This window comes from Oncorhynchus clarkii, chromosome 7, assembly GCF_045791955.1.
Source record: "Oncorhynchus clarkii lewisi isolate Uvic-CL-2024 chromosome 7, UVic_Ocla_1.0, whole genome shotgun sequence".
NCBI lineage: Eukaryota > Metazoa > Chordata > Actinopteri > Salmoniformes > Salmonidae > Oncorhynchus > Oncorhynchus clarkii.
In genome coordinates this window covers 78,605,337-78,619,711 of record NC_092153.1, presented here as the reverse complement: position 1 = coordinate 78,619,711, position 14,375 = coordinate 78,605,337, and the positions used below count along the sequence as shown (strand labels likewise).

General features: G+C 36.9%; 1 protein-coding gene across 2 annotated transcripts in view; it reads left to right on the top strand.

Annotated features, from left to right (window-relative positions):
- Positions 1–3,327: 3,327 nt before the first annotated feature.
- The window catches only part of LOC139413892 (gamma-glutamyl hydrolase-like), a 48,202-nt gene continuing 37,154 nt past the window's right edge, over positions 3,328–14,375 (top strand). For both annotated transcript variants that reach the window (XM_071161734.1, XM_071161735.1), the window contains exon 1: positions 3,328–3,460. In XM_071161734.1, the coding sequence (XP_071017835.1) occupies positions 3,445–3,460 (16 nt within the window). In that variant the 5' untranslated portion in view covers positions 3,328–3,444. The remainder of the gene's footprint in view (positions 3,461–14,375) is intronic.

Below are 14,375 nucleotides of genomic sequence, written 5' to 3'. Positions count from 1 at the left end.
TCTCATTTACAGGCAAAGACCTGGGGAATAGTTACATGGTAGGGGGGCGGGTTGGGAATTTAGCCAGGACATCAGGGTTAACACTCTTACGATCAGTGCCATGGGATTTTTAGTGACCACAGAGAGTCAAGACACCCATTTAACATCCCATCCAAAAGACAGTACCCTACACAGGACAATGTCCCCAATCATTGCCCTGGGCCATTGGGATATTTTTGTTTTAGATCACTTCTAGCAGCATCTGGTCTCCCATCCAGGGACAGACCAGAAACAACCCTGCTTAGCTTTAGAAGCCAGCAGTGGGATGCAGGGTGGTATGCTGCTGGCTTAGGCTTTGCCCTTCTCTGCCTGACACAAATTATATCGTTTTTTCAACCATACGTGACTGGGCACAACAACAAATGAAGCCCACTACACACTGGTCAAGTGGACTACACACACACACACACACACACACACACAGACACACAGACACACACAGACACAGACACAGACACAGACACACACACACACACACACAGACACACACACACACACACACAGACACAGACACAGACACAGACACAGACACAGACACACAGACACACACACACACACACACAGACACACACACACACACACACACACACACAGACACACAGACACACACACACACACACAGACACAGACACAGACACACACACAGACACAGACACACAGACACACACACACACAGACACAGACACAGACACAGACACACAGACACACATACACACACAGACACACACACACACACATACACACACACACACAGACACACACACACACACACACACACACACACAGACACACAGACACACACACACACACAGACACACAGACACACACACACACACAGACACACACAGACACACACAGACACACACACACACACACACAGACACACACAGACACACACACACAGTCGTAACCTTCTCAGATGGCACCACAGAGTCTAGATGTAGACGTTTTGTACATTTTTAGAAGGCAATTTTTTCAGAAGGCTACTTACCGATGAGTCACTGTTCCCCCTCCAGCTCAATGAGGAGACACTTATAAACCTTTACACACGCCTGAGCTGAGTCAAACCAAGCCAAACGGTACTAGACTGGCCTGTTTAAATGTACTGGGAAAGACCAGCAGTGACAAGCAACAGCACGCTACATTGGTTTTTGTCAACCAACAGCACGCTACATTGGTTTTTGACAACCAACAGTAAGCTACATTGGTTTTTGAACACCAACAGTAAGCTACATTGGTTTTTGACAACCAACAGCACGCTACATTGGTTTTTGACAACCAACAGTAAGCTACATTGGTTTTTGAACACCAACAGTAAGCTACATTGGTTTTTGACAACCAACAGCACGCTACATTGGTTTTTGACAACCAACAGTAAGCTACATTGGTTTTTGACAACCAACAGCACGCTACATTGGTTTTTGACAACCAACAGTAAGCTACATTGGTTTTTGACAACCAACAGCACGCTACATTGGTTTTTGACAACCAACAGTAAGCTACATTGTTTTTTGTCAACCAACAGTAAGCTACATTCGTTTTTGACAACCATAGACCACGCTACATTGGACAAAAACACAATAACATAACATTTCCAAGTATTGTTTTATTTAACTAGGCTTGTCAGCTAAGAACAAATTTGTATTTACAATGATGGCCTACCCCAGCCAAACCCGGACGATGCTGGGCCAATTGTGCACCACAACTGTTGGACTCCCAATCACAATCGGATGTGATGCAGCCTGGATTCAAACCACTGTAGTGACACCTCTTGCACTGAGATGCAGTGCCTTAGACCGCTGCGCCACTCGGGAGCTATATCAGATAGACTATATGAAAAATGATTAGAAGCAGGTCTTATGAAGAGAAAACTGAGTTATATTTGGGATGCAATCTCACATAAATGGATGTATTGACAGTAATCTGCCAATGCTCGTTGACCTGGTGGTGAGGTGAGAGAATGGCTTTATACCGGCTAGCCAGGAGATCGTGGTGATGGATAGCTACAAACCTATTTGCAATATAAAAAAAAGAATGTGCAATATACAGCATGGGGCTTTTGTGTTGGTGGTTTTATGTCAGTGATAATGTTTTGGGATTGTGTTGTTTTTCAAACAGTTCGTAGTAAATTCCTTCCTGGGTATTATCGTAAATATCCACCATTAGGCCTAGACTTTTTGGAATAGACAAGTTGTTGCGCAAGAAGCTGATTACATGCACATTATCCAACCACAAGACATAGACCACAAACACAAAACCAGACTGCCTTTTTTTGCTCCTTCTGTTGTTAGTCACTACAGTATATTGTTTTGATGGGTTAATTATTTTTGAAAAAGCAGTTTGATTCAAAACTCACCTTGAAAGTTTAATAAACATATAAATCATCTTGAGAGAGACACTGTTTAATAAACAAATCACCTTGAGAGAGACACTGTTTAATAAACAAATCACCTTGAGAGAGACACAGTTTAATAAACCACATGAACACATGGTCAGTTTCAGGACACCGCAGTAGCCCTTTAAATACAGACAGACCCAAACGATTTGATTCCAACCTTTTACAAGTAAATAAACTTTATAGAATTCCTTTGGTTGAGTTCCTAAGGCTACCGGCAGTCTGGTTTAACTCATTCCAGATTTCCATTTTACATAACAAACTTTGTTAGATGCCTAACACATTGTAACGTAGTAAATGGTGAAGCTGGTTGAGAGAATGCCAAGAGTGTGCAAAGCTGTCATCAAGGCAAAGGGTGGCTACTTTGAAGAATCTCATATTTAAAAGATTTGTTTAACACTTTTTTTGGTTACTACATGATTCCGTATGTGTTACAGTATTTCATAATTTTGACATCTTCACTATTATTCTACAATGTAGAAAATTGTAAAACAATTAAGAAAAACCCTTGAATGAGTAGGTGTGTCCAATATATGATTGGATGTATAGACATTATGGACATTATGTGGATAGAATATTTAGTATATCTGTAGAATACATAGGATAAAATACTATTTAAACAGCAATAGTTGAATAGGACGTCATTGACTGGAACACTGTGTCTATGAAATGGATAAAATAGTATGTAAACATTATTAAAGTGACCAGTGTTCCATGTCTATTTACATAGGGCAGCAGCCTCTAAGTTGCAGGGTTCAGTAACCGGGTGGTAGCCGGCTAGTAACAGTGACTAAAGTTCACGGCAGGGTACTGGGCGGAGGCTGGCTAGTGGTGACTATTTAACAGTCTGATGGCCTTGAGATAGAAGCTGTTTTTCAGTCTCTCGGTCCCAGCTTTGATGCACCTGTACTGACCTCGCCTACTGGAGGGTAGCGGTGAACAGGCTGTGTCTCGAGTGGCTGAGGTCCTTGATTATCTTCTTGGCCTTCCTGTGACACCAGGTGCTGTAGATGTCCTGGACAGAAGGTACTCTCTCAATTCAATTTCATTTCAATACAAGGGGCTTTATTGGTATGGGAAACATATGTTAACACCGCCAAAGCAGACTCTCTCACTCTTTCACTCTCTCACTCACTCTCTCACTCACTCTCTCACTCTCAGTCACTCACTCTCTCTCTCTCACTCACTCTCTCACTCACTCTCTCACTCACTCTCTCACTCACTCTCTCACTCTCTCACTCACTCTCTCACTCACCCTCTCACTCTCTCACTCACTCTCTCACTCACTCTCTCACTCTCTCTCTCACTCACTCTCTCACTCACTCACTCAATCACTCACTCTCTCACTCACTCACTCTCTCACTCACTCACTCACTCACTCACTCACTCACTCTCTCACTCTCTCTCACTCACTCACTCACTCTCTCACTCTCTCACTCTCTCACTCTCTCACTCACTCACGCTCTCACTCACTCTCTCACTCACTCTCTCACTCACTCTCTCACTCACTCTCTCACTCACTCTTTATTTTCACCCACTCAAAAAGACAGCCATAAGTTAGTTGAATTTCCAATGTGTTATCACTATGCTTTCAATTATCTAAAAGCACAAACCAAATTCCAATGGAAAAACTATTTCTGTTTTTTTTGGTTTAGTTGTCACCCAAATGTCTACCACTGTGCTTTCAACCATTTACAAGCACAGTAAAGTTCAAATGTCAGATATTTTGTTTATTTATACAACAGATAAATGTGATATCACTGTGGTACTTCATCTATGAAGATAAAACAGCAGGTTAAAAAACACCTAGGTGTCATTTTAGTTTTCTGAACATTAGGAATGTGACTAAAATAGCTTTATACCACCTGAGAAACATTGCCAAAGTACAACCCTTTCTGTCTCCGGCTGATACAGAGAGACTCATCCATGCTTTGATTACAAGCAGGCTTGACTACTGTAATTCTCTCCTGTCTGGACTACCCAAGACATCATTGGTCAGCTGCAAAAAATACAGAATGATGCAGCATGGGTACTGATCAAGACCAGACGGAGAGCACACATTGCACCAGGTTCACACATTATACATTACACCGTGTTTAAGGTCTCTGCATTAGCTGCCTGTGAGTTTTATAATTCATTTTAAGATTCTTCTATTGTTTATTTTTAAGTCAATCCATGATTGTGCAGCCCAATACCTGTCAGATGTTCTTTTAAGTTATGTACCCAGTAGCTCCCTCAGGTCCACTGGCCTTTTAACTATCCCAAAGCCTAGGACCAAGAGGCATGGAGAGGCAGCCTTTTAACTATCCCAAAGCCAAGGACCAAGAGACATGGAGAAGCAGCCTTTTAACTATCCCAAAGCCAAGGACCAAGAGGCATGGAGAAGCAGCCTTTTAACTATCCCAAAGCCTGGGACCAAGAGGCATGGAGAAGCAGCCTTTTAACTATCCCAAAGCCTGGGACCAAGAGGCATGGAGAAGCAGCCTTTTAATTAACTATCCCAAAGCCTGGGACCAAGAGGCATGGAGAAGCAGCCTTTTAATTAACTATCCCAAAGTCTAGGACCAAGAGGCATGGAGAAGCAGCCTTTTAACTATCCCAAAGCCTGGGACCAAGAGACATGGAGAAGCAGCCTTTAGTCATTATGCCCCCAGCCTCTGGAACAGCCTGCCAGAGAACCTGAGGGGGGCTGAAACTGTGGACATTTTTAAAAGAGATCTACACCTTTTTAGTATAGCTTTTCCTCAGGGTGGTTTTTAGTTTAGCTTTTCCTCAGGGTGGTTTTTAGTTTAGCTTTTCCTCAGGGTGGTTTTTAGTTTAGCTTTTCCTCAGGGTGGTTTTTAGTATAGCTTTTCCTCAGGGTGGTTTTTAGTATAGCTTTTCCTCAGGGTGGTTTTTAGTATAGCTTTTCCTCAGGGTGGTTTTTAGTTTAGCTTTTCCTCAGGGTGGTTTTTAGTTTAGCTTTTCCTCAGGGTGGTTTTTAGTATAGCTTTTCCTCAGGGTGGTTTTTAGTTTAGCTTTTCCTCAGGGTGGTTTTTAGTATAGCTTTTCCTCAGGGTGGTTTTTAGTATAGCTTTTCCTCAGGGTGGTTTTTAGTATAGCTTTTCCTCAGGGTGGTTTTTAGTATAGCTTTTCCTCAGGGTGGTTTTTAGTTTGGCTTTTCCTCAGGGTGGTTTTTAGTATAGCTTTTCCTCAGGGTGGTTTTTAGTATAGCTTTTCCTCAGGGTTGTTTTTTTCCTCAGGGTGGTTTTTAGTTTAGCTTTTCCTCAGGGTGGTTTTTTTCCTCAGGGTGGTTTTTAGTTTAGCTTTTCCTCAGGGTGGTTTTTAGTATAGCTTTTCCTCAGGGTGGTTTTTAGTCATTACGTTTTTACTGATATTCTTTTGTTTTTGATCTTATATTTGTTGTGTAGTAAATACTTCCATTTTTATTTTCATTGTTTTTATTCGTTTTTCTTGTGAAGAACATTGTGTTGCATTTCACGTCTGAAATGTGCTGAATAAATAAAGCTTGATTTGATTTGAATAGCAGGACCAAATGACTTGGATTGCATTTGAGATGACATTAAAAGTACATGGTGCAAACATCAACATTTGAAGGATATTTATCTTCTGCTTGGATAGTTCCAAATGTGCCACTGACTTAGTTTGTCTTTAATCTATAAATTAATCATTGAGATGTTGGATTCACATTTCCATCTCATCCTAAAATCTAAGTTGAAGTATAGGACTAAATCAAATACAATTTTAAATGCACTTTAAATATAGTTTTATTTGATTTAATCCTATTCTTTAGCTTAGATTGTTGGTTGAGATGATGTGAATCCAACATATTAATGATTAATTTGTAGACAAACTGGAATTAAAGAGATATTAAGTCAGTGGTACAGATGGAACTATCCAATCAGAAGATACATCTCCTTCAATTGTTGATATCTGGTTGCGTCGACAACCAAACACAATTCAACATCACTACCTTTTAAATCAACCAGAGCTGGAAGCACTAGGCCTATTGTACTGTCTATGTTTAGTTCAATGTTCAAAAGCTATAAAGAGCTAAATAGCATCATTGATGATTGATAAAGTACGGTCACATTTCATTTGTTAAACCTACCCTCCAGAATGACTTTATTAGCAACAGTGAATCTATTTAGTTTTTAAGTGGAGATCTCTCAACAATCATTTGCACATTGGTAATAGTCAGTGACAAATATCCTAGCAGGGCTCGGTTAAAACCTTAGATGGGAGAGCAAAGGGTAGATGTAGAGAGATAAACAAATTCTGAAAGTGAATATAACTTTGCATTTGAGTTTTTGTAAAGGTACAAATTCAACATACGCTATAGAAGGTTTGTCTATGATGAAATATGGTTACCACATATTCAAATCCAATTAGTTTTCCACATGGATTCCAGTTCTGCCCAGTGAGAGAGGTTATTGTTTCTGTGGGAGTATTATTCTTTTATGAATAATTAACTGACTGGGATTTTATTTATTCCCAGAATGCATCACAAGAACACACAGAGAGAGACGCATTGTTATCTTCAAAATAAGTTGCCTTTCATCTCTAAACAAACATCTGTTTACCAGTGGCCAGCCATATTAATGAAGACACAGACAGACAGACAGACAGACAGACAGTCTCTCTCTCTCTCTCTCTCTCTCTCTCTCTCTCTCTCTCTCTTGCACCAGGAAAAATACAAATAACTGTTATCTCAATAGAACTACAATCTATTTCACTTGTTTTTGCAAAGTAACATGTTTCCCATGCCAATAAAACCCTTTGAACTGAATTGAAATGAGAGAGAGATGTATTTATTTCCCATGCCAATAAAACCCTTTGAACTGAATTGAAATGAGAGAGAGATGTATTTATTTCCCATGCCAATAAAACCCTATGAACTGAATTGAAATGAGAGAGAGATGTATTTATTTCCCATGCCAATAAAACCCTTTGAACTGAATTGAAATGAGAGAGAGATGTATTTATTTCCCATGCCAATAAAACCCTTTGAACTGAATTGAAATGAGAGAGAGATGTATTTATTTCCCATGCCAATAAAACCCTTTGAACTGAATTGAAATGAGAGAGAGATGTATTTATTTCCCATGCCAATAAAACCCTTTGAACTGAATTGAAATGAGAGAGAGATGTATTTATTTACCATGCCAATAAAACCCTATGAACTGAATTGAAATGAGAGAGAGATGTATTTATTTCCCATGCCAATAAAACCCTTTGAACTGAATTGAAATGAGAGAGAGATGTATTTATTTCCCATGCCAATAAAACCCTTTGAACTGAATTGAAATGAGAGAGAGATGTATTTATTTCCCATGCCAATAAAACCCTTTGAACTGAATTGAAATGAGAGAGAGATGTATTTATTTCCCATGCCAATAAAACCCTATGAACTGAATTGAAATGAGAGAGAGATGTATTTATTTCCCATGCCAATAAAACCCTTTGAACTGAATTGAAATGAGAGAGAGATGTATTTATTTCCCATGCCAATAAAACCCTTTGAACTGAATTGAAATGAGAGAGAGATGTATTTATTTTCCCATGCCAATAAAACCCTTTGAACTGAATTGAAATGAGAGAGAGATGTATTTATTTCCCATGCCAATAAAACCCTTTGAACTGAATTGAAATGAGAGAGAGATGTATTTATTTCCCATGCCAATAAAACCCTATGAACTGAATTGAAATGAGAGAGAGATGTATTTATTTCCCATGCCAATAAAACCCTTTGAACTGAATTGAAATGAGAGAGATGTATTTATTTCCCATGCCAATAAAACCCTATGAACTGAATTGAAATGAGACAGAGATGTATTTATTTCCCATGCCAATAAAACCCTTTGAACTGAATTGAAATGAGAGAGAGATGTATTTATTTCCCATGCCAATAAAACCCTTTGAACTGAATTGAAATGAGAGAGAGATGTATTTATTTCCCATGCCAATAAAACCCTTTGAACTGAATTGAAATGAGACCCATGCCAATAAAACCCTATGAACTGAATTGAAATGAGACAGAGATGTATTTATTTCCCATGCCAATAAAACCCTTTGAACTGAATTGAAATGAGAGAGAGATGTATTTATTTCCCATGCCAATAAAACCCTATGAACTGAATTGAAATGAGAGAGAGATGTATTTATTTCCCATGCCAATAAAACCCTTTGAACTGAATTGAAATGAGAGAGAGATGTATTTATTTCCCATGCCAATAAAACCCGTTGAACTGAATTGAAATGAGAGAGATGTATTTATTTCCCATGCCAATAAAACCCTATGAACTGAATTTAAATGAGAGAGCGATGTATTTATTTCCCATGCCAATAAAACCCTTTGAACTGAATTGAAATGAGAGAGAGATGTATTTATTTCCCATGCCAATAAAACCCTTTGAACTGATGTGAAATGAGAGAGAGATGTATTTATTTCCCATGCCAATAAAACCCTATGAACTGAATTGAAATGAGAGAGAGATGTATTTATTTCCCATGCCAATAAAACCCTTTGAACTGAATTGAAATGAGAGAGATGTATTTATTTCCCATGCCAATAAAACCCTATGAACTGAATTGAAATGAGAGAGAGATGTATTTATTTCCCATGCCAATAAAACCCTTTGAACTGAATTGAAATGAGAGAGAGATGTATTTATTTCCCATGCCAATAAAACCCTTTGAACTGAATTGAAATGAGAGAGAGATGTATTTATTTCCCATGCCAATAAAACCCTATGAACTGAATTGAAATGAGAGAGAGATGTATTTATTTCCCATGCCAATAAAACCCTTTGAACTGAATTGAAATGAGAGAGAGATGTATTTATTTCCCATGCCAATAAAACCCTTTGAACTGAATTGAAATGAGAGAGAGATGTATTTATTTCCCATGCCAATAAAACCCTTTGAACTGAATTGAAATGAGAGAGAGATGTATTTATTTCCCATGCCAATAAAACCCTTTGAACTGAATTGAAATGAGAGAGAGATGTATTTATTTCCCATGCCAATAAAACCCTATGAACTGAATTGAAATGAGAGAGAGATGTATTTATTTCCCATGCCAATAAAACCCTTTGAACTGAATTGAAATGAGAGAGAGATGTATTTATTTCCCATGCCAATAAAACCCTTTGAACTGAATTGAAATGAGAGAGAGATGTATTTATTTCCCATGCCAATAAAACCCTTTGAACTGAATTGAAATGAGAGAGAGATGTATTTATTTCCCATGCCAATAAAACCCTTTGAACTGAATTGAAATGAGAGAGAGATGTATTTATTTCCCATGCCAATAAAACCCTATGAACTGAATTGAAATGAGAGAGAGATGTATTTATTTCCCATGCCAATAAAACCCTTTGAACTGAATTGAAATGAGAGAGAGATGTATTTATTTCCCATGCCAATAAAAGCCTTTGAACTGAAATGAAATGAGAGAGAGATGTATTTATTTCCCATGCCAATAAAACCCTATGAACTTAATTGAAATGAGAGAGAGATGTATTTATTTCCCATGCCAATAAAACCCTTTGAACTGAATTGACATGAGAGAGAGGTGTATTTATTTCCCATGCCAATAAAACCCTTTGAACTGAATTGAAATGAGAGAGAGATGTATTTATTTCCCATGCCAATAAAACCCTTTGAACTGAATTGAAATGAGAGAGAGATGTATTTATTTCCCATGCCAATAAAACCCTTTGAACTGAATTGAAATGAGAGAGAGATGTATTTATTTCCCATGCCAATAAAACCCTTTGAACTGAATTGAAATGAGAGAGAGATGTATTTATTTCCCATGCCAATAAAACCCTTTGAACTGAATTGAAATGAGAGAGAGATGTATTTATTTCCCATGCCAATAAAACCCTACGAACTGAATTGAAATGAGAGAGAGATGTATTTATTTCCCATGCCAATAAAACCCTTTGAACTGAATTGAAATGAGAGAGAGATGTATTTATTTCCCATGCCAATAAAACCCTATGAACTGAATTGAAATGAGAGAGATGTATTTATTTCCCATGCCAATAAAACCCTTTGAACTGAATTGAAATGAGAGAGATGTATTTATTTCCCATGCTAATAAAACCCTATGAACTGAATTGAAATGAGAGAGATGTATTTATTTCCCATGCCAATAAAACCCTTTGAACTGAATTGAAATGAGAGAGAGATGTATTTATTTCCCATGCCAATAAAACCCTATGAACTTAATTGAAATGAGAGAGAGATGTATTTATTTCCCATGCCAATAAAACCCTTTGAACTGAATTGACATGAGAGAGAGGTGTATTTATTTCCCATGCCAATAAAACCCTTTGAACTGAATTGAAATGAGAGAGATGTATTTATTTCCCATGCCAATAAAACCCTATGAACTTAATTGAAATGAGAGAGAGATGTATTTATTTCCCATGCCAATAAAACCCTTTGAACTGAATTGACATGAGAGAGAGGTGTATTTATTTCCCATGCCAATAAAACCCTTTGAACTGAATTGAAATGAGAGAGAGATGTATTTATTTCCCATGCCAATAAAACCCTTTGAACTGAATTGAAATGAGAGAGAGATGTATTTATTTCCCATGCCAATAAAACCCTTTGAACTGAATTGAAATGAGAGAGAGATGTATTTATTTCCCATGCCAATAAAACCCTTTGAACTGAATTGAAATGAGAGAGAGATGTATTTATTTCCCATGCCAATAAAACCCTTTGAACTGAATTGAAATGAGAGAGAGATGTATTTATTTCCCATGCCAATAAAACCCTACGAACTGAATTGAAATGAGAGAGAGATGTATTTATTTCCCATGCCAATAAAACCCTTTGAACTGAATTGAAATGAGAGAGAGATGTATTTATTTCCCATGCCAATAAAACCCTATGAACTGAATTGAAATGAGAGAGATGTATTTATTTCCCATGCCAATAAAACCCTTTGAACTGAATTGAAATGAGAGAGATGTATTTATTTCCCATGCTAATAAAACCCTATGAACTGAATTGAAATGAGAGAGATGTATTTATTTCCCATGCCAATAAAACCCTTTGAACTGAATTGAAATGAGAGAGAGATGTATTTATTTCCCATGCCAATAAAACCCTATGAACTTAATTGAAATGAGAGAGAGATGTATTTATTTCCCATGCCAATAAAACCCTTTGAACTGAATTGACATGAGAGAGAGGTGTATTTATTTCCCATGCCAATAAAACCCTTTGAACTGAATTGAAATGAGAGAGATGTATTTATTTCCCATGCCAATAAAACCCTTTGAACTGAATTGAAATGAGAGAGAGATGTATTTATTTCCCATGCCAATAAAACCCTTTGAACTGAATTGAAATGAGAGAGAGATTAATTTATTTCCCATGCCAATAAAACCCTTTGAACTGAATTGAAATGAGAGAGATGTATTTATTTCCCATGCCAATAAAACCCTTTGAACTGAATTGAAATGAGAGAGAGATGTATTTATTTCCCATGCCAATAAAAGCCTTTGAACTGAATATAAATGAGAGAGAGATGTATTTATTTCCCATGCCAATAAAACCCTATGAACTTAATTGAAATGAGAGAGAGATGTATTTATTTCCCATGCCAATAAAACCCTTTGAACTGAATTGACATGAGAGAGAGGTGTATTTATTTCCCATGCCAATAAAACCCTTTGAACTGAATTGAAATGAGAGAGAGATGTATTTATTTCCCATGCCAATAAAACCCTTTGAACTGAATTGAAATGAGAGAGGGATGTATTTATTTCCCATGCCAATAAAACCCTTTGAACTGAATTGAAATGAGAGAGAGATGTATTTATTTCCCATGCCAATAAAACCCTTTGAACTGAATTGAAATGAGAGAGAGATGTATTTATTTCCCATGCCAATAAAACCCTTTGAACTGAATTGAAATGAGAGAGAGATGTATTTATTTCCCATGCCAATAAAACCCTACGAACTGAATTGAAATGAGAGAGAGATGTATTTATTTCCCATGCCAATAAAACCCTTTGAACTGAATTGAAATGAGAGAGAGATGTATTTATTTCCCATGCCAATAAAACCCTATGAACTGAATTGAAATGAGAGAGATGTATTTATTTCCCATGCCAATAAAACCCTTTGAACTGAATTGAAATGAGAGAGATGTATTTATTTCCCATGCTAATAAAACCCTATGAACTGAATTGAAATGAGAGAGATGTATTTATTTCCCATGCCAATAAAACCCTTTGAACTGAATTGAAATGAGAGAGAGATGTATTTATTTCCCATGCCAATAAAACCCTATGAACTTAATTGAAATGAGAGAGAGATGTATTTATTTCCCATGCCAATAAAACCCTTTGAACTGAATTGACATGAGAGAGAGATGTATTTATTTCCCATGCCAATAAAACCCTTTGAACTGAATTGAAATGAGAGAGATGTATTTATTTCCCATGCCAATAAAACCCTTTGAACTGAATTGAAATGAGAGAGAGATGTATTTATTTCCCATGCCAATAAAACCCTTTGAACTGAATTGAAATGAGAGAGAGATGTATTTATTTCCCATGCCAATAAAACCCTTTGAACTGAATTGAAATGAGAGAGATGTATTTATTTCCCATGCCAATAAAACCCTTTGAACTGAATTGAAATGAGAGAGAGATGTATTTATTTCCCATGCCAATAAAACCCTATGAACTGAATTGAAATGAGAGAGAGATGTATTTATTTCCCATGCCAATAAAACCCTTTGAACTGAATTGAAATGAGAGAGAGATGTATTTATTTCCCATGCCAATAAAACCCTTTGAACTGAATTGAAATGAGAGAGAGATGTATTTATTTCCCATGCCAATAAAATCCTATGAACTGAATTGAAATGAGAGAGAGATGTATTTATTTCCCATGCCAATAAAACCCTTTGAACTGAATTGAAATGAGAGAGAGATGTATTTATTTTCCATGCCAATAAAACCCTTTGAACTGAATTGAAATGAGAGAGAGATGTATTTATTTCCCATGCCAATAAAACCCTTTGAACTGAATTGAAATGAGAGAGAGATGTATTTATTTCCCATGCCAATAAAACCCTTTGAACTGAATTGAAATGAGAGAGAGATGTATTTATTTCCCATGCCAATAAAACCATTTGAACTGAATTGAAATGAGAGAGAGATGTATTTATTTCCCATGCCAATAAAACCCTTTGAACTGAATTGAAATGAGAGAGAGATGTATTTATTTCCCATGCCAATAAAACCCTTTGAACTGAATTGAAATGAGAGAGAGATGTATTTATTTCCCATGCCAATAAAACCCTTTGAACTGAATTGAAATGAGAGAGAGATGTATTTATTTCCCATGCCAATAAAACCCTTTGAACTGAATTGAAATGAGAGAGAGATGTATTTATTTCCCATGCCAATAAAACCCCATGAACTGAATTGAAATGAGAGAGATGTATTTATTTCCCATGCCAATAAAACCCTTTGAACTGAATTGAAATGAGAGAGATGTATTTATTTCCCATGCTAATAAAACCCTATGAACTGAATTGAAATGAGAGAGATGTATTTATTTCCCATGCCAATAAAACCCTTTGAACTGAATTGAAATGAGAGAGAGATGTATTTATTTCCCATGCCAATAAAACCCTTTGAACTGAATTGAAATGAGAGAGAGATGTATTTATTTCCCATGCCAATAAAACCCTTTGAACTGAATTGAAATGAGAGAGAGATGTATTTATTTCCCATGCCAATAAAACCCTTTGAACTGAATTGAAATGAGAGAGAGATGTATTTATTTCCCATGCCAATAAAACCCTATGAACTGAATTGAAATGAGAGAGAGATGTATTTATTTCCCATGCCAATAAAACCCTTTGAACTGAATTGAAATGAGAGAGAGATGTATTTAT